Source organism: Aythya fuligula, chromosome 1, assembly GCF_009819795.1.
Source record: "Aythya fuligula isolate bAytFul2 chromosome 1, bAytFul2.pri, whole genome shotgun sequence".
Classification (NCBI taxonomy): domain Eukaryota; kingdom Metazoa; phylum Chordata; class Aves; order Anseriformes; family Anatidae; genus Aythya; species Aythya fuligula.
In genome coordinates, this window is record NC_045559.1 from 119,157,591 (window position 1) to 119,183,020 (window position 25,430).

Below are 25,430 nucleotides of genomic sequence, written 5' to 3' on the forward strand. Positions count from 1 at the left end.
CTCCCTATAGCATACCAAACAAGATCCAACTAAGAGTCTTCCACATATGTTTTCTTCTGAGACAATGTTATTATTAAGGGTCAGGAGGAGTCCTAATTGGAGAGCAGTAGGAATCAGAAAATATTTTTGTATTTTTTTCTTGAAGCAACCATAATAAAGAACAGAATTGCCAAAAAATCTTAAATTATTTAATAAATGTACTTCTTTGGTGATTGTTTTAATTTTGCACAGTCCAGAAAGCAGGTGAAGAGGGAGGATTCTCACAAGACTAATTCAGTCTGTACCACAGTTTGAATACTTTGAATGAGGAATACATACTGCAAAATACATACTTTGAATGAGGAATACTTGAACAGGTGACAAGTTTAAGAACTGTTACCTTACATAGTAAAAAAATTACCATATTTGATGAAAGGGTTAAAATGGGCTTTGGGTTCTGTTGGTGATTGTTTGTTTGTTTGTTTTTGTCATTGTTTATGTAAGCTTTGGAAATGTCCGTTTCACGTGCAATTTATCTGTTTGTTGAAATGCGAATATTGGGAAATTCCTATTGTTATTGTTTGGAAAACAAACTGGACTATGGAAAGAAAAGGTCGTCAAGGGTGAGATGGTAGAGGTTATGGCTTTCATTAACGTGGTTCTTGGATTTTGGGAGGGAGGTGCTGATTCACTTACATTTAATTAGCCAGAGTTTTGCATAATTTTCTTATGTACCCCTGCTTGAGCCAGGGAGGGTTGGACCAGATTACCTCCAGAGGTCCTTTCTAACCTTAGCTGTTCTGTGATCTTCATTTTTGGTTGCCTGCACTTTTAGGACTGAAAACTCCTAGTTTTCTCTCCTAGGTTTCAGTCTGTTGATCTTTCTAGAAGGTTATGCAGCCAAGGTAGAATGAAAGTCAGGCTCTGAAGTACTCTGCATTACCAAAATATGCTCATGAGGGGAAAAACACTCACTGAGAAAGTAGTCTGACTCACAGATTCACCCATAAGATTCCTAGTATCCTAGGAAGAAAATGCTATCAGCATTTTTTTATTTTTTTTTTTCCTGAAAGCAATACTGAGAAAGTAAGCTTTCCAGAACTTAGCTTTTGTCTATTCCAGAGGATTTCAGGTTATAATATAAAATGTAGTTTCTGCCACTGTGGGCAAGATGGTTCATTTAAATAGTATTAAACTGTATTCTTCTTACTGGTAAGAGGAGTTATTTGCTTGTAGGCTGTACATCTTTAAAGAGTTTTATTTTTATTTTTTTTATAGATCAGTCTGATTTCCCTGGTTTTGCTTCAATGCATGAAATAAGAACAAAATTAATTAGAAAAATGAATGTGAATAATACAGCATGCAATATTGCAGCATATTTACACAAGTGTAACTTCAGAGTACATTAAATACTGATTACTACAGCAGGCTGTATACGGTATCCTTATATTTAAATTCAGGCAGTATTTTGCAACTGGTGCTGTTGTATCTAAGCAACCATTAAAACTTATTTTAACAGCTGACCAGTCCAGCCTCCTGCATGAGTTCTTCAGTCCAATGGAAAAACTGTTCTTGACAGCGAGAAGTTCTTCAGGCTTAGAGATTCATTTTCTTCCCTTTAATCTGGAAAAATGTTACTGCACTGTCATTCTGGTTAATGAACTGGTAAGGATGGAAAATATGTTCTGTGATTGGCTTTCACGTGATAGTCTAGTCAGTTAAGAAGACTATTTCTGTAAAACTTTAAGATGTTTGCCAGTTATATGTAAATAGGGTAAATGAATATATAAATCTGTTATATACATATGTTCACATATTGTTTTTGCTTGCATATGCAATTATAAAGATATCTGTGTGCAGACTTTTGGAAATGAAAACATGAAAACCTTTTCTCTTTCCATATATATATATATATATCTTTCCATATATATATGTATATATATATATATGTGTGTTTGAAATAAAATATTCCTATAACTCTTTTGGGGAAACATTGCTTAAGAAGTTGAAGGTTACAAGTTTCAACTACGAAATTTAAACTAAAGTTCTCTGCCCTTTTATCTCCACAAAACAAATATGGAATTTAAAACATTTATCTTGATATGGGAGCAAGAGTAATGCTTCTGGATGAGATATAGACAGGGAAGAAATGCAGTCTTTACTGTATCTAGGATAAGATGCCAAAGTAGAATAATAATAATTTTCCTTGCTCTGTCTCTCCTTCCCCCCCCACCTCCTTTTTTTTTGGTTTAAATAATGCTGTCCAAATTCCGTTCAGACCTTGTCACCAGTGTAAGGAAATCTGCTGAACAGGTTGTACCTGAATACTAACTCTGTTGCTGTTACTATTTATTTTTTTCTTGATTCATGCAATCTGGCATTTGACATATGTTTTTAGCTGGAATTGATTTCATCAAATTACCAAGACTCAGTTTTGACCAACTTTCAGCACTTAAAATTTGCACTCCGACTCCTTCGATGTTCCTGTAATCCTTTATCTCAGTGGCCACAACTTTCTTATTTCTGTCTTTCATCCATCATTTCACCTCTTTAAACCACTCTGCTGTGTTTTTTCCCTATCTGTCATTGTTCTTCAGCACTTTATTGTTTCTCTAAACTTCTTTTACATGTGGTTGATCTCAAGGCTTTCATTCTCCTTCTTACGTCCATAATACTACCTCTGTTTCAGCTTTCCCTCTGTGCAATTGCATGTATCTGCCATTCTGTCTGCAATGTTTTCATGATTTGTGGTGGTATATCCAAAACTTATTTATTTATACCTTTTCTTCTTCACATTATTAGCTTCCATATTCCTTGCTATAGAGCAAGAGACTACTGATAGTGTTTGGTGTTTTTGTGTTTGGTATTTGTTTTTATTGTTTAACTGTGACTTTGGTTATGGCACATGGTCTTCTTAACGTTCTCCTTGCTTTAAAAGGAAAATATAACTTATGCAATAATGCCTAAGCCTGTAGATACAATCCTATTCAATATTTGAAACCAACCACTGGCTTTTTTTTTTTTTTTTTTTTTTTTTTCTTTTCTTGTCTTTAAGAAAGTCATTTGGTTGGAAACCTTAAGGAACATACAGTTTTGTTGTGGTTTAACTTCGGTGGGCAGCTAAGAATCACACAACCTCTTGCTTACTACACTACTTTCATCAAAAATGCAAAACACAACAATATACGAGGCTCTACAGAGAAAAAGTAGCTGCATCTCAGCCAAAACCAGACCAAGTTCATTTGAGTTTCTTGAAAATAAGTGGAGAGAGAGATTAAAGATTTTCTTCTAGCACCTACAGTCAGACAGTGAGCTTATGCCATAGCATTACCTTACTGGCACCAGGGAATTAGCTACAAAGAGGTTATATAAATGTCCCTCTGTCAGTGCAGTGTTGTCTTTGTTCACAGTTCTGCGAAAAGAAATCCAACCCAGTGCTCAGCATTATTCAAAAAGAGATTTTTTGAGGGGGGAAGAAATAGACATATAAATGTGAAACCTCAATACGCCCTAAGGAACTATGGTGTACACACCTTGACTATTGTGTGCAGTTCTAGTCACTCCAGCAAACAGTATAATAGGAATCAGGGAGGAAAAGAAAGAAAAGAAAAGAAAAGAAAACAAAACAAAACAAAAAAAAAAAAACAAGAAGCAAGAATGATAAGAAGTATATAATGGTTTCTTTATGGAGAAAGATACTAAAAAGAAATTAATTTCCTTCAGTTAAAAAAAGAGACAGGTAAGGGACATGAAAGATGCATATAATTATGAATAATTTGCAGAAAGTTAATAGAGCAATTGTGGCAAGAGATACAAACTGAACCAAATGAAGTACTTTTTTATATACAATTATTAATTTATGTAAGTCAACTGTCACAGGACTCTAAATGTTAACTAGTTCAAAAGAAATTAGACAAACTCATGGAGGCTGGGTCCACCACTTTTAATTCAATAAAATGATCTGGATGCAGTCTCTAGATAAAGAATACCCTAACCTACAGTTTTCTGGAAGCAGATCTAAGAAGGATCATTTTCTACATGCTATGATTTTATAATCTCTGCTGTTGGCATTCTCGCTGTTTGTTTTTTTTATTAAGAGCAGAAGTATATGCCCTGACAGAAAGTAGGAGTCTCATGCTACATTAGGGCTTTTAACAACAAAGTTGTTTAATGAAGAGAGGGGAAATGGAGACATGCTAATGAGAGGAAAGCAAATCAGAAGGAGATGTGATCAGAGTTATGGACAGTTAAAGTTTCTGACAGCCTCTAGAAACCATTGAGGGTTATCCCCAGTGGTGATGTAGAAACATCTAAAATTTGACACCTGGCTCCTAGTCATTTGTCATAGCAGAAAGCATTAATGCCTCTGAGGAGACACTCATGTCCTGTACGGTAACGGTTTCTGGAAGACCTGTTCCTTTAAGCTTAACTGGTTAGGTGGGATGCATTTAAAGGCTGCTGAATGTATAATGAGTTTGATATGTACAACCTTGGGCTAGGAAAATGCAAGTCCCATCCACAAAATTGTATCATATATAGTAAAACGTGGAAACTCCTAGAGTAAGATGAAGCTGCAAAGTATCTATCGTGACTTGTACAGTGATGACAGGTAGAAATTGGCTTTAAATATTGTGTATATGGCTGCAATATCACTATTGCACCATTTTCTCATTGACAAACAATGGTAGCTGTATGACCAAGCTGTATGATGGTCAAATGGTTTTGTATAATGATGGAGCTTCAAATCAAATACAAGCTTTTTGAACTTTTGCTTTTTTTATAAAAGCCCTTTAAAAGTCCTTGCTGGGCTTTTGCTGTTTATAATCTAATAAATCATTTAATTTAGCATTTTTTTCTACATACCTTTCCTAATCATTAAGACAAATGGACAAAAACAGCAGTCAGAGTCAAAATGTAGCTTCATTACAATAAAAGATGTCGAGATCCAAAGCACTAGATAAATGTTGCAACTAGATGTTGCTTTTTTTTTTTTTTTTTTAAAAAAAAAGAAAGAATCTGTATGTTAACTTTTCTAATGTTTGAAATGACAGAACAAGTTGTTTATCATTTCTCAAAGTTTTGTTTCTGTACTTGTTTTTAAGAAAAATCAAAATTGATATTATTTAAATTTTCAGCATATGTCTTTTCAGAGAAGGAATTGTATATTGGGCAATATAAGTGGGTTGTTTTTTCTCTAGATTTCTGTTTCTGGGAGATAATCTAAATATGAATGACTTTTGATTTCAATGATAGTCATTTATGAAGTCATAGTTTAAAATTGTCACTCCAGATTTTCACAGGTAAATATCTAATATGAAATTAAATGGTTTGTTTAAAGAATACTTTACTCTCTGTTGTTCTTAATTACTGACTTTCATGGAAACTGCAAACTTCTAGTAGCTATTCATGCTTTTGCAATATTATCTAGCAACACAATTAGATAAATAGCTTATTCAACAGACATTTTATTTTTATTTATTTATTTATTTAAACATTAAGCCCTAGAAAATGTTTACGCTAGCCTTTGCAGATCATGAAAACTGGAAATGTAAATGATGAAAACCAAGGGATTCCCTGCTAAATTTGCAAAATGGATTATGATACCCATTCTGCTAAGAAAACCTCAGCAGAAAGAAAACAGGATTTGCATTTTTTGGAGATCAAAAAGCAAGATTTCTTCAAAGCAAGAAGGGAAATGGGGAAATTTGTTCCTACATACAAGTATGTTGATGTCAGTGATGACAAAAAAAGTAATTGATAGTAGAACGGCAACCTAGCAACCAGTTCCTTCATGAAATTAGTTGTACGTGCTGCAAGCTTGTGAGCTTGTTAGTGGTCCTTACGGAGTCAAAACACTGTGTCAAACAGGAATAATTTCTGTTTAAATTGGTTCCCAGGAGTGGCTATTAGTTTGGATGTGGGAAACCTATTTTCCTGTAGGTTTCTTTAATCCTTCTCAAGGAAGATTTGTCTGAATTCTTGAACCAAGGAAGGGGAGAAAATGCCATCAACGTTCAGTAGTTTTCCTTCTGCTGCGCTAGAAACATAACTGCAATGTTTTTGGCTTTAGCATAAATATTTGATGATGCTTTGGATAAAATAAAAAGCAGGTATATCTTCTGTTATTGACCAATATTAGAGTGAAAAAATTGCACTGGCTGACAGGTAACCTAACAGACATAAATAAATAACCTCCCTCATATCTGGAATGAAGAATATATGAAATAAATGCAGTTTTGAGGCATGATTTTATAGAATATAGTTTATGGAAATATGAGTTGACTTTCTGTGGTAAATTATATGTCTAGTCACAGCAACATTTGATCCTCTGCCTTGCAGTCAGTAGAAACTAAAGTTGTACAAAAGTTTGCAGAAAACTGAAAGAAGTTAACAAAGCAATACTATTATGTCTATTAAATCTCCTGGTGTATGTATATATGTACCTAATTTAATTACGTTTAGTTTTGGGATGTTCTTTTTGTAGTCTTTGTAGTTTAGAGTACTTATTTTTTATCACTTTTCTGTTTTTATTTGCTTCCTCCCTCCCCCCCTTCCCCTCCCTTTTTCCTTCCATTATTCAAGTATTATTTCTCTGATCATTCATTTATACTTTCCTCTATGGCAAATTATTGTCTTCCTTTGTTCTGGGTCATATTTATGGTTATTTTCAAGCTTCTATAGGAATTTAATTATTTTTGATGAAATACAAGTGTTATTTGCTCAAAATTACAGTAACCATTTTCTACAAAGTGAAAAAAAAAATAAGTCAACTGGTATATATGTTTCAATATATGCAGCTATAGTACTTAATTAGAATTCAATTTATCACCATATTTGCGACTCAGGGTATTCTCATTCTGCTAAATTATATGAGGAGTTGGAAAGGATTCAACTTGTTAAAATTTCTTGGCTTTTCAGATTTAATATTCTTAATTAAAACCATTTAGATATCATAGCAGGGTTTGAAATTATATATATTTTTTTCTGTTTAAACATAGTTCTAAAATAATGGTTCTTCTGGATGTGTAAATTATTCTGCAAGCCAGGCCTTCAGTGTTAGTAGGTTATCTTTGTTTTCAGTTTTAATATTCTGCTTTTTTTTTTTTTTTTTCTTCCATGAGTTCCTTTAAGAATTACATGTATGTGCATGTTTCTGTGTTTCAGATTGGAGAATTTGTATACCTGGTAGAAGGAACAGGTGATATACCTTTGCCTTCAGGACTGCTTCCAATGGATAGTCCAAATGTTTTGCATATTAGCAGCACATTAGAAGGTAAAGTAAATTGAAGTGAGGGCAGTGAAATAAAGCAAATCACTCTTTGCAAATATTCTTTTCTGTTAAGATTCATTATATGTATCTGGTATAAGCAGTTGTTGGTAGTGAAGTGTAAGAAAGGTATTACAATGTAAGTATGAGATATTTCTTTTAATGTTGTCCAGTCCATTCTCTTCAGAGCAGCAGTGATCTGGTTATTAGTTATCTTATTGGACTTACTTGTATGTGAAGCTGTTTTTAACAGTCTGTATCATTTTTTTTTTCATATTTTCTCTTTTATGTCAAATGTGGTCTGTAGCCATATAAACCAGGACAAGTCAATTTACCTGGAGTTTTTCTACTTTTAGAACACATGAATATTGTATTAAGTATTGTGATTTGACAGATAATCCAATACTTTTGTCTTTAAACAACCAGTGATAAACTGCTGTCAGTTCTATTTCAGAACCAGTATGGCTATATTTGAAATACATATATCTTATGTTCTGAGATTAAATTTAAGAATTCAGTGCTCAGTAGGCAGTAAAGTAACTGTCCTTCTGTCTGCTTGTTACTAAATGTAGATTCAGACACCAACTAATCTGAAAATAATTATTAGGTATATAGCCTGTTTCATTGATAGTAGTTCAGACATACTTCTCCATGACTGAGTCTGGAGGTAAGAGTTATTTGGGAGAAAGGGGGGAAAAGGGATTGAGGGAGAGGAGCAAGTTTTAATAAGTTTGATTGATTTATTTTTTTCCCCTGGATGTTCTCAGGCAAGACAGTTTTTAACATGGTACAAAGATCAAAAAAATATTAACATGTCTAGGTCAAAATGAGGCATTTAGGAAAACGTGAAACAATTTCTAAGCCACTGATCTCAATGCACCTCTAGTGATATTTTGTATTATAGCATTTTAGTCATTCTAGTCTTTTCCTGGAACTTCCTGCCTATTACAAGGTCTTACCTTCCTTTAATCTTTGGATTAGTCTGGTCAGAATCATGTTCATGAGATCTTCGTATCCTGGGAGCTTTGTATCTCAGCCATTTCAAGCCAGACTGGGCAGAGGTCTGAAGAAAGTCACTGCTGAGTGTGTTTGATTCTGTGGACCAGCTTGACCAAGTAAAAAGTATTCACTGAAAAAAATACAGAGATGTACATCAGTTATGAAACTTTCTCTGCTATGCGTCAAAAGCTAACCAGAGCAGTGCAAGATTATTTTGATTTAAGGCACTTGCATGAAATATCAGAAATCTATGCACCACTTCTCATTTATTAATGTAAGCTCTCTTATCTGTTTCCATTCTTTCTGTGAAGGGTAAAAATATGCTGCTCTTGGCATGCATTTTGCCAAATAAGATGGAACATTGTTTTTCTAAGATCCTTTGATACTAGTGCATGCATAAAAGCTCTCACCCGCAGTTTTGCTTTCCAAGATGTTTTTGTTTTTTTTTTTTTTTTTCCACTGATATTTCTACATATGAATGTGAAAATTTGAAGTAAGTTAAGTGTATCTACAGGAGAGACAAGGAAAGATTTGTTGGTATTTATTTCAGAGAGCTTTAATGAGAACTATGGATCTCAGAACATTCTACTGAAAAACTCTTTGAGTTTTGCCATCTCTGATCAGAGTTATATTGATGGTGACTTCTTTTAGGAGCAATGCAACATCATCTAAAGGAATAAAAGAGTGGTTGTGCTTTAAAGGAAACAGACTTTTTTAAAGCTTTATTACTATTGTAGTAGTAGTAACACTGAAGTCTGGGTTTTTTGATTAACCATGAAAAGCAACTTCTATTTGGATTTCAGTTTGTGACAATTTTTATTTCCCCACTATGATTAAAAATATATTTTTTATGGAAGTAAATAGCATGTACTGGAGAAGTAACATGTAACTAAATATCAAAGGAATATTGTTTTCAGGTTTTTCTTTGAATGTTAAGGATTTTAAGTACTCTATGAAGATATAGTAGCAGTTGACAAGTATTGTTTTTGGTGGTGGTGGTGGTTTTATTTTATATTTTTTATTTTTATTTAAACAGGTCCAAGGGCAGCAGAGCCGGTTTTATATTTGAAATGCAGTCTTGAGCAGACTCTTGAAGAAAATCTCAGGATTCCATTGATCAATGAATCAAGAGAAAGGGCTCTGGCTATTGCTGCACAACAGCAAATGTCAAATATTGAATATGAAAGAAGAAAGATCACAGAGACTCTGGATAGCAGTAGTGTCCGAGTTGCAACTGCATTGCTAGGGCTGTCCAGAGTAGAGGTGAGAAACACAGAAATCTGGTCCTAGAATTATTTAGCTGTTCCTGTGTGTAAAAATGAAATTTTAAAATTTTAAATTTTCAGGAAATATATAGTCCAATGAAGTCTTTTTTGTTGTTGTTGTTGTTTTTAATATATTCTGCAATCTGACAGATTATAATCCTCATTCCCCTCAGACACAATTTAAATATTCATTCTGAAGTTGCTTCCTCACTCATGTGATTAAAAAGTCACCATTTAAGAAATGTTAGCTGCAGTTAAAAAGAACATTGATGGTTTATTTCAGTTAGCTTCTGAAAAATACACATTGATTAAAGAATCTTTTATACTCTATGTATTGATGTCTGTATTAGTGTCCTTATGCTCATTTTATAAGGAAAGAAAATTCTCTAACAGAATTTTTATTTTTTATAATTATTTTGTATAAGAACAGACATACCAAATTGAGGAGCAGGAAAGACTTTTTCTTGTTTTGCAATCAATACACCATACTTTTGGAAAGCACTGGATCTCCCTTATAAGCTATAGTTCCCTACCTATACATAATTCCAACCTAGGGGTATTTCCCCAAGAATTCAACATCTAGAAAAAAAACCCTAGATAGTCCAGTAGACATTCAAATAGTATTTGTGAATGAATTTATAATAGCAATACTCCCAAATAACCAAGCTTTTTTTCTCATATAGAATCCAAATTTAAACATCTATGGATTATGGCCAAAGTCTGGGTTTTATTGTTTAATTTCCCATGTGAACCTGATGCTACCTGGCCTCAGGCAGTTGGCTGGGAAGCTGTATATTATTGCAATTTTTCAGCTGGACTCCTTCCTGAGTATGGTTCCCAGTCCCAGTGCTGCATGATTCCCAGTGCTAGGGGGAGAGAATTTTCCCTAGAGTCTTGGGATTGTTAAATTTATGCCTTTTTATTTACAGATAAGTTTAAAAAGTAATACAAATCAAATTAATTAATGTTAATATTTTGTCATGGGACAAGAATTGTAACCATGTAATTTAGACACAAATATTTTTGTTTTGAGCATACCTGCTATGTTGCCATGGTGACATTTTTATAAACTTTTCTTAACTGAAGTCCTTTAATATCACAGTCGGTTAACAAAGACTTGATGAAAGACTTGCCTGCTCTGAAGCTGTAGATCTAATTGAGATGGAATGTAATGGTACTAGTCTCTCTATGACTAAGTATGCTAAGGTCTAACACGAGTGCTAAATTTACTTGTATTGAAGAACAGTGGAAAACAGTAATGAAATGTGTCACGCTTTGTACTACTGAATAAATAATCGTGTGAGAAGTGAAAATAACATGCAAAAGGACATATTTGTTTCATGTACAGAAAAATTTTTAATTGCTCGTCAGAAATAAAATAAAGTAGTTCTGCTATACCGCTGCTGTAGAAAAAAACTTCATTTAAAAATACTGCTCATGATGGAAATCAACTATGCAGATAAATTTCTAAAAAGTGTTCCTATTCTTTTTATTATGAATTCTGTCCTGCTATCTGTATAAAAGTGAGAGTATAGAAATTCTGGTGGCATTTATTGAAGAAACTTCTTTTCTGAGGGGGACTTCTGCTCTGCAACTTAATTTGGAGTTGAAGTATTCTTTTATGTTCATTGTCTAAATATCCCCTCCACCGTTCCTGACCAAAAAAAGACCCTGTCCAAAGTTTTTATTAAACTTTAAATTTTACTCATGTTCACTTAAATCCCATTGAAAACAGCAATAAATGCGAACTGTATTTTGAAGTTAGACTGGATATACATCTTCAGGAATGTATACTTAGTGTTTCTACTTGACCTGTCTATATGCGTGGTTGAAAATCCTGGCTATTTTTGTACAGTGCTTTTACACCTTCTTTTTCTTGCTGCAAGAAAGAGAAATCTGTTTTGATCATCTTTGATGATTAGAGTTACTACAGTTACTAAATTTGCTGAATTTATCGTTTATCTCGAGCATTGCAAATATACTGTGTTGTTGGATCAAAAATTGAAATTGTGAGCAAGTCGCGTGTTAAATCATTGTGTTCTTTCAGTAATGATTTCCTTCAGGTGTCTAATTTAGTTTTCATTATGAGATTTAGATGCCTCTTTTGATTTTGCCTTTATGTGTTGTGCTAAAACTTTACTAAAATGTTTCATGCTGTGAATTAGCAGTGCCTTTCACCAAAAGGAGGAGCTTGTTTGTCCATAAAATTAATTCTAAATGCTTTGATTTCTCGAACATATTGTCAACATTTGAATAGTAAAGTTAGCACAGTTAACTATACAGTAATTTCTCACAGAATGTCAAAACATTTTTTCTTTTTTCATACTATCATTAATGAGAAATTTTATGGATTAAAGAAACACCTGTTCTGAAACAAAATACATTTTCATTTTAATATTTTCTCCTTTTTTTTTTTTTTTTCTCTTCTCTGAGTGTCTTTAAAGGTTGGTAGGTGGTTTCTGAGTAGGAGGTGTTTTTACTGTAAATCTCAAAACATTATTTTTAAATTAATGCTTCAGATACATGATATCTAGAAAATTGTACCAAACAGTCTTTATTCAGGAGTGCCTCTCAACCATTGCTATATAACAGGACTAATTACCACTTTACAAGTTATGGAATTACGCATTTAAGCCTGTAACTTCCTAACCTGAAATTATTATGAGATCATTGTTCATATGTACACATTATTCCTTCACTTGCAGAGATGCGAACTCCTAAAACCTCGTAAATTCCCACCAGAGTTGAAGTATGTGGATTACAGTGTACAAGTGAGCATGCGAGAATTATTTGACGTTCCTGAGAAACTCTCTATTCCAGTGTTGGCATCTAGCAGAGTTAATTTGAAAGTTCCTTCAATAAAAGATGTTTCACCTGAGAAAATAGGTAAGAATATTCATAAATATAATGGATTTGATTTATTCTCCCAGAGAAACTGTTTTCCGAAGATTTCCTAAACACTTAAAGAAAATGGACTTTCTCTCAAATCCTGTACTGAAATTTTAAATGTTTTCTTGTTTACTTGGCTCACATTTTGATCCTTCTTTAACTAGTTTTTAGAATGATTTATGTAAACCTATATAGCATTCTAGGTTATATTGCATAAAAGAACTAGACCAAAAATTGTTTATGTTTACCTGATCCGCGCACATTTATATCACAGTTAATGTGTTGTCCCAGAAGTATCTGGTAACAACACAGACAAATAAGTTTTGGCTTTGCTGGTTCAAATTAAGTATTAATTTCCTTAGTAAATTTAGTAAAGGCTTGAAATATAGTCAGTCTATTAATGTGAAAAATCTACAGATTCTTTTTATTGCTTATAAGTCTTGATAAGTAGACTCCTTCTGTAAGTCCCTGTACTTCTCAGTGGCACTTGGAATCAGTTGTGCTTTCATGGCCTATGTTTTTATACTCGTTGCACCCCGTGCATTTTTGGTTTCTCTTCTGGAGGAAAAATAAGGAATTCCTGACAAGTCAGAAATTGTTACAGAATTGTTCTGTTTAGATTATAGTATCTGCACTGTAAAACATTTTAAGGTCTGCCAGGCACATTTTCAGAAAGGTGAAAATGCAGTATTAAAAGCAAGTAGACTAGTGGTCGGTAGAAGCTGTAGAATAGAGGTATCACAAGTCGGAGACTAAAATATTTCTTGAGTGACAGGGTGTTTAAATCCTAGTTAAAATTATTTTGTTGTCAGTTTTAAAAAAAAAAATTGACTGTGTTTGTAATAATGGATGTAGAGGTGATATTAAAAAATTGTAAAGGCTTTGTTGAGTGGTGTAGTGTATTCTTTGGATTGTACTATAGAAATGGGGAAAACCATCCAAGAAGGAGAGTAAAATCTGCACAGACAAATCTAATAATGACATGATACTGTGCTTCCATCATAATCTCAGAACAAAGGTTGATAACTGTCCAGGTATTAGGTCACTATTACTTATCAGCTTCTCAAATTATTTTTGCATTTTTTTTTAAATGTGGATGAACATATCTAAAAAAAAATAAATTATTAAAATATAGTGAAAAAATACATTAAAGTAAGGAAGTGTTTACTTTTCTCTTAATTTGTGCTGATTCTTTATCCATCAAAGGAAAGCATATAAAAAAAAAATCCAAAAGAGCTGCAGAGAATACAATCACTCTCTGTCTCCCCCCCCACACACTTAGAATGTGGGAGCAGTATAAATGTCTGGCAAACATTTTAAGAACGCTGTTAACAAGGAATTAAAATGTAAAAGTCAATGCCACTGAACATATTTTATTGTAAAATAGATCTTGTTAAATAGGCTTATTAAATATTTGACAATATTACAGATTTAAGATATAAGAAAGAATACAATATGTTTATCTTTCTCCTAGTATGACATCTTGACCAAAACCAAACAATATACTTGACTGGAACAAAAATAATAAGCTAAGCAGATTGAAAAACTGGAGGATTTTTTATTATTATTATTGATTCATTTGCTGGAGAACCATCAGAAAGTGAGCTCTCAGGAATTAGTTCTTGTTGGACAATTTTAACCACTTTTCATTACCAATTTGGAAATTGGTATGAAATGAAAAAAAAAAAAATATATATATATATATATATATATATATCTCAACTTTGTCAAGTTAGTAATGACAGATTTTGTGAAAAAGTATTTAGTTGGAATAGCCTCATGATCTATGTATTTTGGTGCAATCAAGCATATGGAACTATGTGTTGGGAATAGACTGCATGCTAAAACGTAATAGAGACTGGTTTTGGAAAGACTCCAAGTTCTTTCAATTGCACTTTGAGTACCTGTCTTAAATCTCCTCTTAAAAATACACAGAATGTAACTTGTTCTTTGCTAAGTAAAAATTTTGGTATGTAAGAAGACTACATACCACAGAGATTTATCACCATTGCCTTGGAACATCATCCTACGGGCTTTAGTAACTTTAGATCATCAGAACTAGCCTAGGAAGTAGTTCAATCCCAGTGTATAACTCAGGCAAAAAGTAACTGAAAATAAAAATGCTTTTCTTTATAAGCCAAAAGATAATGAATTTGAGCATGTAAAAGCTCATGTAAGGCATATTATAACCTTGAAATAAATTATTTTTTTCATAGCACTGTATATTAGCAAAGAATGAAAAGGCTAAAATGTCAAGTGGAATACAGATAATGGCTCCAGATTTTAAACAACAGGGAAGTAGCGTCCTAACGTACCTCCGTGTTTCACCAAACAGACAAGTTGGTGGTTTCCATGGATATAACATGTAGAAATGTTTTGACTGTCTTACTTCATCTGTCTCATTATGTGTGTGTTTCCAGAGTAAAAACAGTACAAGTTACTATTAGTTCTAGGTTGTAGCTAATGGTTTCTATCCTTTTGTTTTCCTTTCTCCCATTCCTTGCCATAATCCCTAAGTAGTCAAGAAGCCATTACTTTTGTGGCTGGTGATAAAGGAAAGAAGTGACCTTCCTTTAAGTGAGAAATTAAGTGAGAAATTGTGCGATGGCTAAAGCTATGAACACAGGGAACACAAGCCAGTACAAAACAAAAGGCCAGTAAAACTGTCTATTGGACTGTAAGCTATGGTAAACGTTTCATTCACTATTATGCAGCTATAATAAGGAATACAAGCTGTTATTACAAGCTATTATAGTTCTTATCAAACCTGTCTTTTCTACTGTTTCTTTTTTTTTTCCTCTTCCCCCAAGAAAGCTTCAACTTTCTTAATTTTCTCTGATTTCATTAAATGCTTGTTGTGATAAGCTTTTCAGCAACATAACCAATGGGTTTAATTAAGTGGCTGTCTTTAAGTGACCCCCTTTGTTATAGAACAGAGTTTTATGCAACCAAGTGGTTTAAGGTACTCTTGCATAATGAGATATAAACTTCATTTCTACCAGTAATTATGAACAGTACATAGAATGCACAATATAATTGCATTCTTCTTGAAAAAAATGTGATTTATTATTTAAAGGAGTGCAGTAAGTACACGTATTGGCATGCCTATTGGACTGCAGTAAGTGCCCATATTGACATGACTACTGAATTTTAGACTGATCTTTTGATATTTACTGGCAATTTAAAAAGCAAGCAGTCAAACAAAACAAACAAACAAACAAAAAACACCAGACCTTAGAATAATACCTTAAATCCCATTTGTTAGCAAATAGGGTCACGTTAGCAAAGAGGGTTATTTTACATTCTACCCCAAAATCTACATCAGAAGCAACAAAAAGGCACACCTCTAAACTGTGTTAATTTATGAAAATGTTATGCATGAATAACCAACTCTACAATGCAGATTCAATCTCAGTATTTTTCTTATGTAAACTATAATTGTAGTTAGAAACATGGTATGTTCTCATTGCCATACTGACCAATAAGTAAAGTGCAGAACAACTAACAGTCTTCTTTCTATGACTTTTAAATGATGTCTCAAATATTTTCTCAGCATTGGTTTTAATCATAACAGTCTCTCTCTTTTTTTTTTTTGTTTTTGTTTTTTGCCTTTCACTAAAGCAATTTCCCGAGGCTTTAAATCTATTCTTCAATAAAGTGTTATCAGTAATTCTGTTATTTCATCCTAGTGTTCCATGGTACACATGCTACATAACTTTTCCAGTATCTTATTTTTGTTGTTTTTGTTTTGTTTTGTTTTATAAAGCAGAAAGTCTTAATCTTTTTAAGCAAAATTACATAGTTACTGGCCAAAACACAACTTTGTTATATTTTCATTTTACCATTTATATTCTGAGGCTTTATTCTAACTCCTTATCATGTTAAGACCTTCAGAGTTCAGTTCTATGATTTAACTGGCAGTATAGTAATAAAAATTTAATTACTTTTGGTGGTCTTAATCATTGAGGATAGTGAGCCAGTAATGGGATTAGAAGTGTAAAGGATAACATTCCTTTCTTTCTCTATACAAATAATTTAAAAATATATATTATTCTATTTCAAAATGTGTCACTGAAAAATGATGTGTAGCTCTTTATCCTTACAAGTTTCACAGCAGCTACATTTATTGAGTATGTGCATATATTAGTAGAAAGATGTTTTAGTCTTGCAGAAGTGAGAAGAAATTAAATATTAGACCGGACAATTTTCGTTTGTGTTTAATACCTGCAAAAGTTAATTCAGTGGAGAATACCTGCTTTTTCTAGTGCTTTTTCTTGTTTTTGTTTTGTTTTGATTTGCAAAAAACTTTTTGAAGGCCTTTCACGTATGCTGGTGTGTGAATAGGCTTAATGCTGTGGTGAAGTTGTTAATCCTCAGAAAACATATCAGAGAATTCTGTACCTCATTCTCTGTTCAGAATTTAGTATTGTCTTTCAGAAGATTCACGGAAACCTGGAGTCTACCTAAGTGAAGAATTTTTGGATTGAAAGAGAAGGCTTCAAGCTCACTTGACAAATGAAATCTGTAGGGCTGAGGATGCTGATATGTGATTTAGGTTTTCATCAGTGAACGCTGACAACCACTTACATGATTGTCAGTGTTAAGGCTTATCTTTGTCTTTGCAATCTTGACACAATTACATTTGTGAGGCATAGAAGGTACTGCTTCTCTAAAGGCAGTAATAGATCTTGTGTTGTCAGGTCCTGTTTCTCATCATCACCAGTCCTGAGAGAAGACATTGGACTCTTTTCATTTTAATTATGTGCATATTTGGACTTGTTCCATGCTGTGACTGGAAGGATTGCTGTGCTGTCCCGGTGGTGTTCCCTGACCACCTTCTAAAGTTGAAATCACCAGAAACTTTGAATATAGAGAGAGTTTTTATGGCTCTCAAAACTGTAACCTGATAAGCATCCATCTGCCTTCATATATTCTGTGAACCATTAGGGTAAAATGATCTAAGAATTAGAAAATTTTGCTGTGTTTTTTAAAGACGTATGTTTTATAGATTTTAAATTTAATTTAATTACTTTTAATTTAGAGTTGCCAGAGTCACTAAAATGCTCTTTGTAATGCACACACATATATTGATATTTTATTTTATTTTTTCTGATTTATCTAGAGATTTCCTACCATGCAGTCCTTTGTAGATTTTTTTAAAGGAAACAACGTCTTTCCTTAAAAAAATTCTAGATTGCAGACAAAAAGAATGTGTATTACCATGTACTACAGAAACATCTAGCCAGCACTTCTTGTATTAAACAATAAGACTTCATTACTAATTTTTCACTAACTTGTTCTGTTGTAGTAAATGTTATAAAAAGTTGTCTCTGAGTCTTACTTTGTAATATTTGCTTATGCATTCAGTATACTTCTTTTTATTAGTTGTGAACAATCTTCTCTGCTTGTAGGAAATTTTGCTTAATCTCCTCCTCCTCCTCTTTCCTTCTCTTGCTTACTTTTTAAAGATCCTGCCTCAGCCACTTCCTTATTCTAGTCATACATACATATATTACTTTTTGATACATGTAAATTTTAGGCAACTATTTTTGACAGATTGTATCTCTGTTCTTGTGATGTAAGATACAGAGGCTTAAAAATTTTATTCTAGCATATTTTTTCCAAATGTAATACTTTATAATTTGGCTAGCCTTATTCAGGAGGGTCTGTGTATCGGGTGACTTAAAAAAGTACCTTAGTTTCACTGTCTTTCTTCAGTTATATTAAGTAAACTTCTTATTTGACAGCATTTCAGTTGCCCCTTAGCATAGTTACTGTGTAGCCTGCTTATTGCTAAAGCTTCTACAACTATTCTTTAGGAATACTGAGGGGCCGTGTTTATTAAAAAGTAATCAACAACAACAAAATAAGCAAAAATAAACAAAGAAAATCAAGAAACTATTCATTCTACTTTATTATAGTGCCACACACCAGTTTCTGAATTTGATACATGTGCAAGGCTGATGAGTATTTGTGACAAGACTGAAAAAATATCACTGCCATTTGCATTTTTAAATCAATTAAGAAAAAACTGCTTCCAGGCCATTTATTTTTCCAGCATAATCTTCCTTTTTCCAGTTGATTTAATGTATTAACTTTTTGCTTAGATGTGTAAGGATGTACTGTATTTAAGTGGAGAAAAGAATCAATAATCAGTTAGTGGGCTTCTTAGAAATTCTTCTGTTGTATTCAGATAGAGCTAAAAAAAAAATAATCAGCAAATGAATGTGCACAGTGGTTGCAAAAATTTCACAACATATCAGCACTCATTAAGGGATGTAAAAGAATGGTTGATTTTTCAAGACTACTGTCTTGAAAACTGAGTGAGGTTCTGATTCAGATAAGTTCATTTGAAGACCCAATACATAAGCAGAAATTAGAAGAGTTCTGGGCTCTTCAGCATGGTTGCTTATTTAACCTTACAGGAGTCTGTGCCTGCAAATTCGGTCTTCAGTTCAATGTAGCCAATTATGTGTGACATGTGCGGTGTCAGAGGCTGAGTTAAGTTCACTGTGAGACTGAGCTTTGACTTTCTGAATAGATATTACCATCATTACTGAATAAAAGCTAATAGAAGGTGCATATAGCTGACTAACTGCTGAAGACATGTAGTTTCCTACCATTGGAAATTATGCCAACAGATTGTGATATGAAAGAATCGCATTTCTGTTCCAGCCCTTACCCTCCTAACACAAATTATAATAGGCCTAAATAGCAACGAATCTACAATGTAATATTTTTACTAGAATCCAGCATATGTTTTTCATTTCATTCTAATGTCAACAAGAAGTGAGTTTTTATTTTATTTTGTTTTAAAGATTAAAGGTACTGTTCATTGGCTAACACATTTAGTGTATTAACTTTGAATTCAAGTCAGGCAGACCTAAAATGAAGAGTTGTAGGATTTTTAAGAAACAAAAAACATGGGCTTTATTGATTCCAGATGGTGATCTGATTGTCTTTTGTACCAAATAGATGGCATAAGATGCTAGCCATTTGCTAGAGAACAAGATCAACACCTACATGCTGTAAATTAGTTTTCCAAGAATGTATGGTCATATTACACCAAAAGTTCTACTTTTGCAACTGCCCTTGTTTTGACAGCTGTTTCGCTTCTAAACCCAATTCAGATTCAGAATCAAGTAAATGTTTCCCATAGGCATTTATCTAACACAAATCTATAAAATGAAACTTCTCATAAAGTGTTTTATTTCCTGCTTCTAAAAGCCCTTAGTATGTAGCATGTTTGACCAAGATACTGGGTGATGAAACTTGCTTGCACTTCTCAGCACAAGAATGTTCAAATTGTTGTTCCTTCTCTACCCAAAGCATTTCCTCATTATCAGACAACAGACTGCCATGAGAAGAGTTGTTTGCTTAGCCAGCTGAACTGAGAGAACCTACAAATGATTGGAGCTCCTGTGAATGATTAGAGCTCAGATCTAAGGCAACCATGACTGTGGCAAAATGATTAGGATGCTCATCCAAGAAGGAGAATCTAGGGCCCATGGTCCAAGGGCTGTTTGCCTGTTTCATGTGAAATCTGTCCCCATCAAACAATGAATATCCTGTCTAGAGAGGGAAAATGTACCAGCAACTGGTATTGTTCTGCCTGATTTTTCACTGTCAGAGGAATGCTTGCAGTCTCATTCATTTCCATGGATGCAGGCTCTGCTTCCTGTTACATGGAAATAATGCAAGGGCTGCTGGCCATTGCTTACTGTTATTGCTTTTGTCCCAGAAATTGTAAGGTCAGTTGTGACCCTATGGATTATTTTAATCTTTTAACTAGCTCCTAAGCTAATCTTTGCTGCATATTTTACAGGACTGGGTAAGAAGAAAACATGCTAAAATTAGATTTTTAAGCCCAATTTACTTTATGGCATTTAAAATTTGCATGAAAAAATGCAGAACAGAAAAAAAACAACCAACCTTCATGTGTAATTCACAAGGAAGTGGTTTCTGTAATCATTTTGATTTGGAGGTTCTTTCTCACTCCAGATACCATATCTTATATCATAAGATATTATATAAAATCAAAATCAACATGACAAATTTACTTACTTTCCTTTTCATTTTGATTATAATTGTTTTAATTAATCAAGTAACTTATTATTCAATGTGATTTTTTATGCCTAAGAAAAAAAAATAAATAAAACTGATGCCAAGCTGAATAATATAAAAATAAAATGCACGGAAGACTTTTGTTTGTTTTTTCCCCTATTGAAAGCATTTCTGATTGAAAGTCCAATTCATTGAAAGACAAAGGGGGATCCAATTCAGTGAAATTAAACTGTGAAAGTTGGTAACTGAAATTTCCATTTACTGCAGGAAAGTAAAATTCACTGAGAAATATTTTTGGAGCTTCCAATTCACTCACTGCACTGTATTTCTTCAAATACATGTTTACAGTCTACTGTATCTTGAAATACAAGCATTTAAAATGTGTACTTAAAACTTCAAGTATGTCTTTTGTTTTAATATCCTAAAATAATTCTTAAAGAAAATTGAGGACTGTATTCATGAACTAAAGAATGGACAGTTGTGTTCCTTAAGTGCCAAATTCTGGTCACTGTTGTGGAAGATAACTAATGGGGATAATAGACTGCTGACAAAATTAAAGAAAAAAATAAAAAAGAAAATAAAAAGTAATTCAAAAATTACCAGGTTATTAATCTTGTCTTTAAAAAAGAAACAAAGAAAAAAAAGAAAAAAAAATAACAAACAAACAACAAACAAACAACATTTATTTTAGAGAGGGTTAAACCTGAGGTGCAATTTATACTCTTTTTGATAGCCTAGTAATGTTGAAAGATTAATACTGCCATTCATATGATTTCTCTCTTGAACTTTGGTTATTTTTGTGCAAAAAATGAAGTACAGATGACCTAAGGCAACAAGAGAGCTTCAGTTTGCTGTTCATTTGCAGAGGTGAGAACTGAATATGCGAGGAACACCACTTAATGAAAGAGAATGAGCAGCATTGCAAATAAAGATTGATTGCACTTTCAAAGTCCAGTTATACAAAACAATAGAAAATAAGCCACATTAAAGGAAGAAGAAGGGAAGCTCCACAAGAATTTGCCAGGTGTTCCCCCTTAGGGAGAAGTGAATTGTTTACGGAGTTTTATCTGTAAGTTTCTGTCATGTCAATACATTGTCTCTGACCTTCATTATCTTTCCAATGTGGGCTTTTGGCATTGGTTTCTAATCTTGTAAAATGCTGAAAAGAAACAGTCTTTGTTAAATATAAAACTACAGGGAAGTTGTTACAGCTGCAGTCTTCAGTTTTTCAAGTTCCTTAGAGGCTCTTGGGAAGGTTGAATGGAACTCTTTTGGTGGCCAGTCGGTGGTATTTGTATAGTGCCTTCCCTTCTGCTTTGTAAAGTGTCCTAAAAGGGCTAGTGAAGGGGGCAGGATACTGTGAAAGTCTCTGATACTTTCTACAAGTGAGAGCAGAAGAGGATGTCTCTGTAGCAGACATTTTAGATCTGGCTATTTTCAAATGCAGAAAGCATTTGTATTTGCTTCTTCTATACTCTAGGAATTACTGTGGGGAGTTTTTCTTACATGCACTGGATTGGGCAAATTGGACTTTTTATGGCTGTTGCAGTTTAACCCCAGCAGGCAGCTCAGCACCATGCACCCACTCACTCACTCTCCAGGAGGGATGAGGGAGAGAATTGGAAAAGTAAAGGTGTGAAAACTCATGGGTTGAGATAAAGGCAGTTTACTAGGTAAAGCAAAAGCCCCATGCTCGAGCAAAGCAAAACAACATTTGCTATCATGGGCTCATCACATGTAGTGGTTTCTTGGGAAGACAAACGCCATCGCTCTGAACATGTGTCATCCTCTCACCCCCTTCCTCCTTCTTTACCCCAGCTTTTATTGCCGAGCATGGTGCTCTGTGGTATGGGACATTGCTCTTGCCAGTTTGGGTCAGCTGTCCTGGTTGTATCCCCTCCCAGCTCCTTGGGCACCCCCAGCCTCCTCGCTGGCAGGGGCAGCATGAGAAGATGAGTCCTTTGGTCTGTACAAGCGCTGCTCTACAGCAACTGAAAACACCTGTGTGTTATCACCATTCCTTACATTAAAACTCTAGAGCACAGCATTGGCTGAGCCTCTCTACAAAGACAATTAACTCAGCCAAAAGCAGAACAATGATTCTGTTTAATTTGGACACTTCAGACTTTTTTTGGAAACCCAGACATTCAATCCAAAATTGTGCATAGGAAATGTCTAACAAGGAGCTCTCATGGTAACTACTAAATTTAATAGAATTCCAGTTGTTATTAGGACTACCAAATAAATTCTGTTGTTTCCAGTGTCTTTCATGGTAACTGTTGACCAAAGTGTTTGAGCATTTGATAGTAACTACTGTACTTTTTTTATATTTACAATAATGCATATACAATAAACTTGTCTATTAGGTTTAGCAGATCTTTTAAAATACTCCTCTTTGTACTCTACTAAAGACAATAGAAAATGTTGTTTGGATGTTTAAATCCTTTTTTTTTTTTTTTTTTTTTTTTTTTTTTTAATGAAAACTTGGCCTTTTGCCATTCTTTCATTATAATACTCCTAAAACTACATTGCTCATTTTAAATTGTTGTATGTACTACTATGGAGAATCTCCTACAGTTTACTGGAACTCTGCCCAGATCCTGCATGTAAAATAAATGTTTCTGAAAAGTTTTGCTACATTTCACTGTTTTTTGTTTGTTTGGTTTTAGATGGAAGTGATGCAGTTGAGCTTCCTATAAAATTCATTCCTCAGTATGCTGGTTGCTACCGCTGTGAGATTCTCCTGAAGTCCTCCCGGGATATTCGTGTCTATGTGATTAAATGTGTAGTGAATACAAACCACGCTGAAGCAGAGATTGAATTTCTAACTCCAGCTTACCAGGCCGTGATTCAGGATATTCCAATAGTAAGTTCACTTTACTGCCTGAAGCTAAACTAAGATTAAGGATTCTTAGAAACTGAACTCTTGATCAATACAGTTAAAATTTACTACTGCAAAATCCTCAAAAGCATGTAAATACTGACTTCAGTATTATTACTCCAAATCCATATTGGATGTGGTGTAAGGTTTATTCGGAAAATTAGTTTCTAGCAGTTCAGAGAGTAAATTATTAGAGTTTATTTCTAATGTTTCATTTCTGTACTTATATTTGATAATCTGCTAATTAATAACTAGTTACCATACTAAAGGTGAAAAAAGAGTTGTTTAATCTAAGGAACAATTCGTTGCGTGGGGTGTTTTTTTTTTTTTTGCTACAGTTAGATTACACGCAACTTACAAAATGTGGCAAGTGTAGGCAGAATATTACGTATAGTTTTATCATATCTATTTTGCATTTTAAGCATTTAACAGATGAGGTATACGACCAGGGAGTGAATATGGAGTGTAGGTTAGAATGTCATTTCCTTCAGAAAAATCATTGCTCACAATTTAGAGAAGTCAGATTTAAAGGAAGAAAAATGAACAAGTGATAGGGAAGAAGCTTGAGTTGCAAGAGAAAGGGATACAAATTCTTTAACAAAGAAGGATGATAAAATGTTTTCTGAGATTTGAACTAGGGCTTGATATATATAATTGAAGTGACCTTTTGATAATGCTTTTGATAACGGTTAAGAATACTAGTGAAATATTATATAGAAAAATTATCTGAAATTTTGTAGAAAAAAGAATGGCAGCAGCTTCAAATATGGATACAATATCTGGGGAAAAATGTTACTGTGGATAGTCAGTGAAATACTGAGATTTGACAAGGAACTAATTAATTGATTAAGAAAGAGAAAAAAGAGTAAAGAAAATCAAAGGAAATCATATTACAGCATTACCTTTTCTTACACATAAATGTTAAGGTATTCATATATTATTTATTTACAATTGATTTATTGAACGTTACATTAGCTGAAATGAGGCTGTTACGTAACACAGAAAGGTAAGGATTTTTTTTTCCACCTTCTCAGACAGAGGGCTTCTAAACAGATTGGCTTTAATTTTATTGACCTCCAAATGTTCATAAACATATGCTTTAAAATTTCTTTAGCAGTCATAGATTTATTCTGTTAAGTTATGCTTGTTTTCTTAACAAGGAATTAAAAAGTACTCCAAATGGAGCGTATAATCTGTGTTTTTTATGTGTGTGTAAGGAGAGAGAAAGAATGTGTCTCTCTCATTTAGTCTGCCTCCTCCCATGGAAAGCACATGTGACAAGTCTGTGCTAAAATATATGCCCTACATTTGCAAAATCAAACATTGATGAATAAAAAAAATATAAAAATGTGAAGTTGTTCCTGTCCTTTTACATTTTATGATTACGTAGGTTTTTACAAGGTTTATTTTATGTTCAGCATAAGAGATGTATTTACCTCTGGAACATGTTTTACTTTTATTCTTTCTAGCTCTAGCATTGTGTCTGGTTTACTCTATGCTTTTCAATTCCTGAATTGAATACAGAATCAGAAACATTTCCATACTTTTATGTTGTTAACTATCATTTATGTTTGTCATTCAAGGTAGGGCTGTTCAGTCCGTTAAACTCGGTTCTTTGAACCTTATATTCAGTGTTGCTTCTTACAGGCACTAGCAAACGAACTGTCATAACATCTATATGGTAGGTGAACCATTTTATAAATGGAACAGAAGAGTGTCAAGTGATTTGCTTAAACAACACACAGTGAGTTAGTGACAGAACCAGAATAAGAAACCGCCTGAATCTCACATTCTTGTTCCTTTCTTGATAAGCAAGTTCAGTCTTGTAAGCAAGTTCAGCAAGAACATCAGAAGTATCCATAATTTCCACAAGTGTGAAATGAATGTAATTGTTCTCTCGTTCACTTTCAGCCTCTGGATTGAAAAGGTATAGATCCTATACATGCGACCTTATTATGTACCTTAGGTCTAATCACCTACCATCCTGTGAAATGTTTTTAACTCCTTTAGCATTATTTGTGTTTGTCATTAATTTAACAGGTTTTGAGATAGCAATTAATTAAAACTATTTGTTAATGCATAAGTG

At 33.5% G+C, this 25,430-nt stretch overlaps 1 protein-coding gene across 1 annotated transcript in view; it reads left to right on the plus strand.

The window, feature by feature from the left end:
* The window catches only part of CFAP47 (cilia and flagella associated protein 47), a 325,591-nt gene that overhangs the window by 122,497 nt on the left and 177,664 nt on the right, over positions 1 to 25,430 (plus strand). Inside the window, exons 43-47 of the mRNA XM_032197971.1 lie at positions 1,499 to 1,644; positions 7,144 to 7,252; positions 9,282 to 9,508; positions 12,216 to 12,396; positions 23,133 to 23,329. Coding sequence (XP_032053862.1) covers positions 1,499 to 1,644; positions 7,144 to 7,252; positions 9,282 to 9,508; positions 12,216 to 12,396; positions 23,133 to 23,329 — 860 coding nt within the window. The remainder of the gene's footprint in view (positions 1 to 1,498; positions 1,645 to 7,143; positions 7,253 to 9,281; positions 9,509 to 12,215; positions 12,397 to 23,132; positions 23,330 to 25,430) is intronic.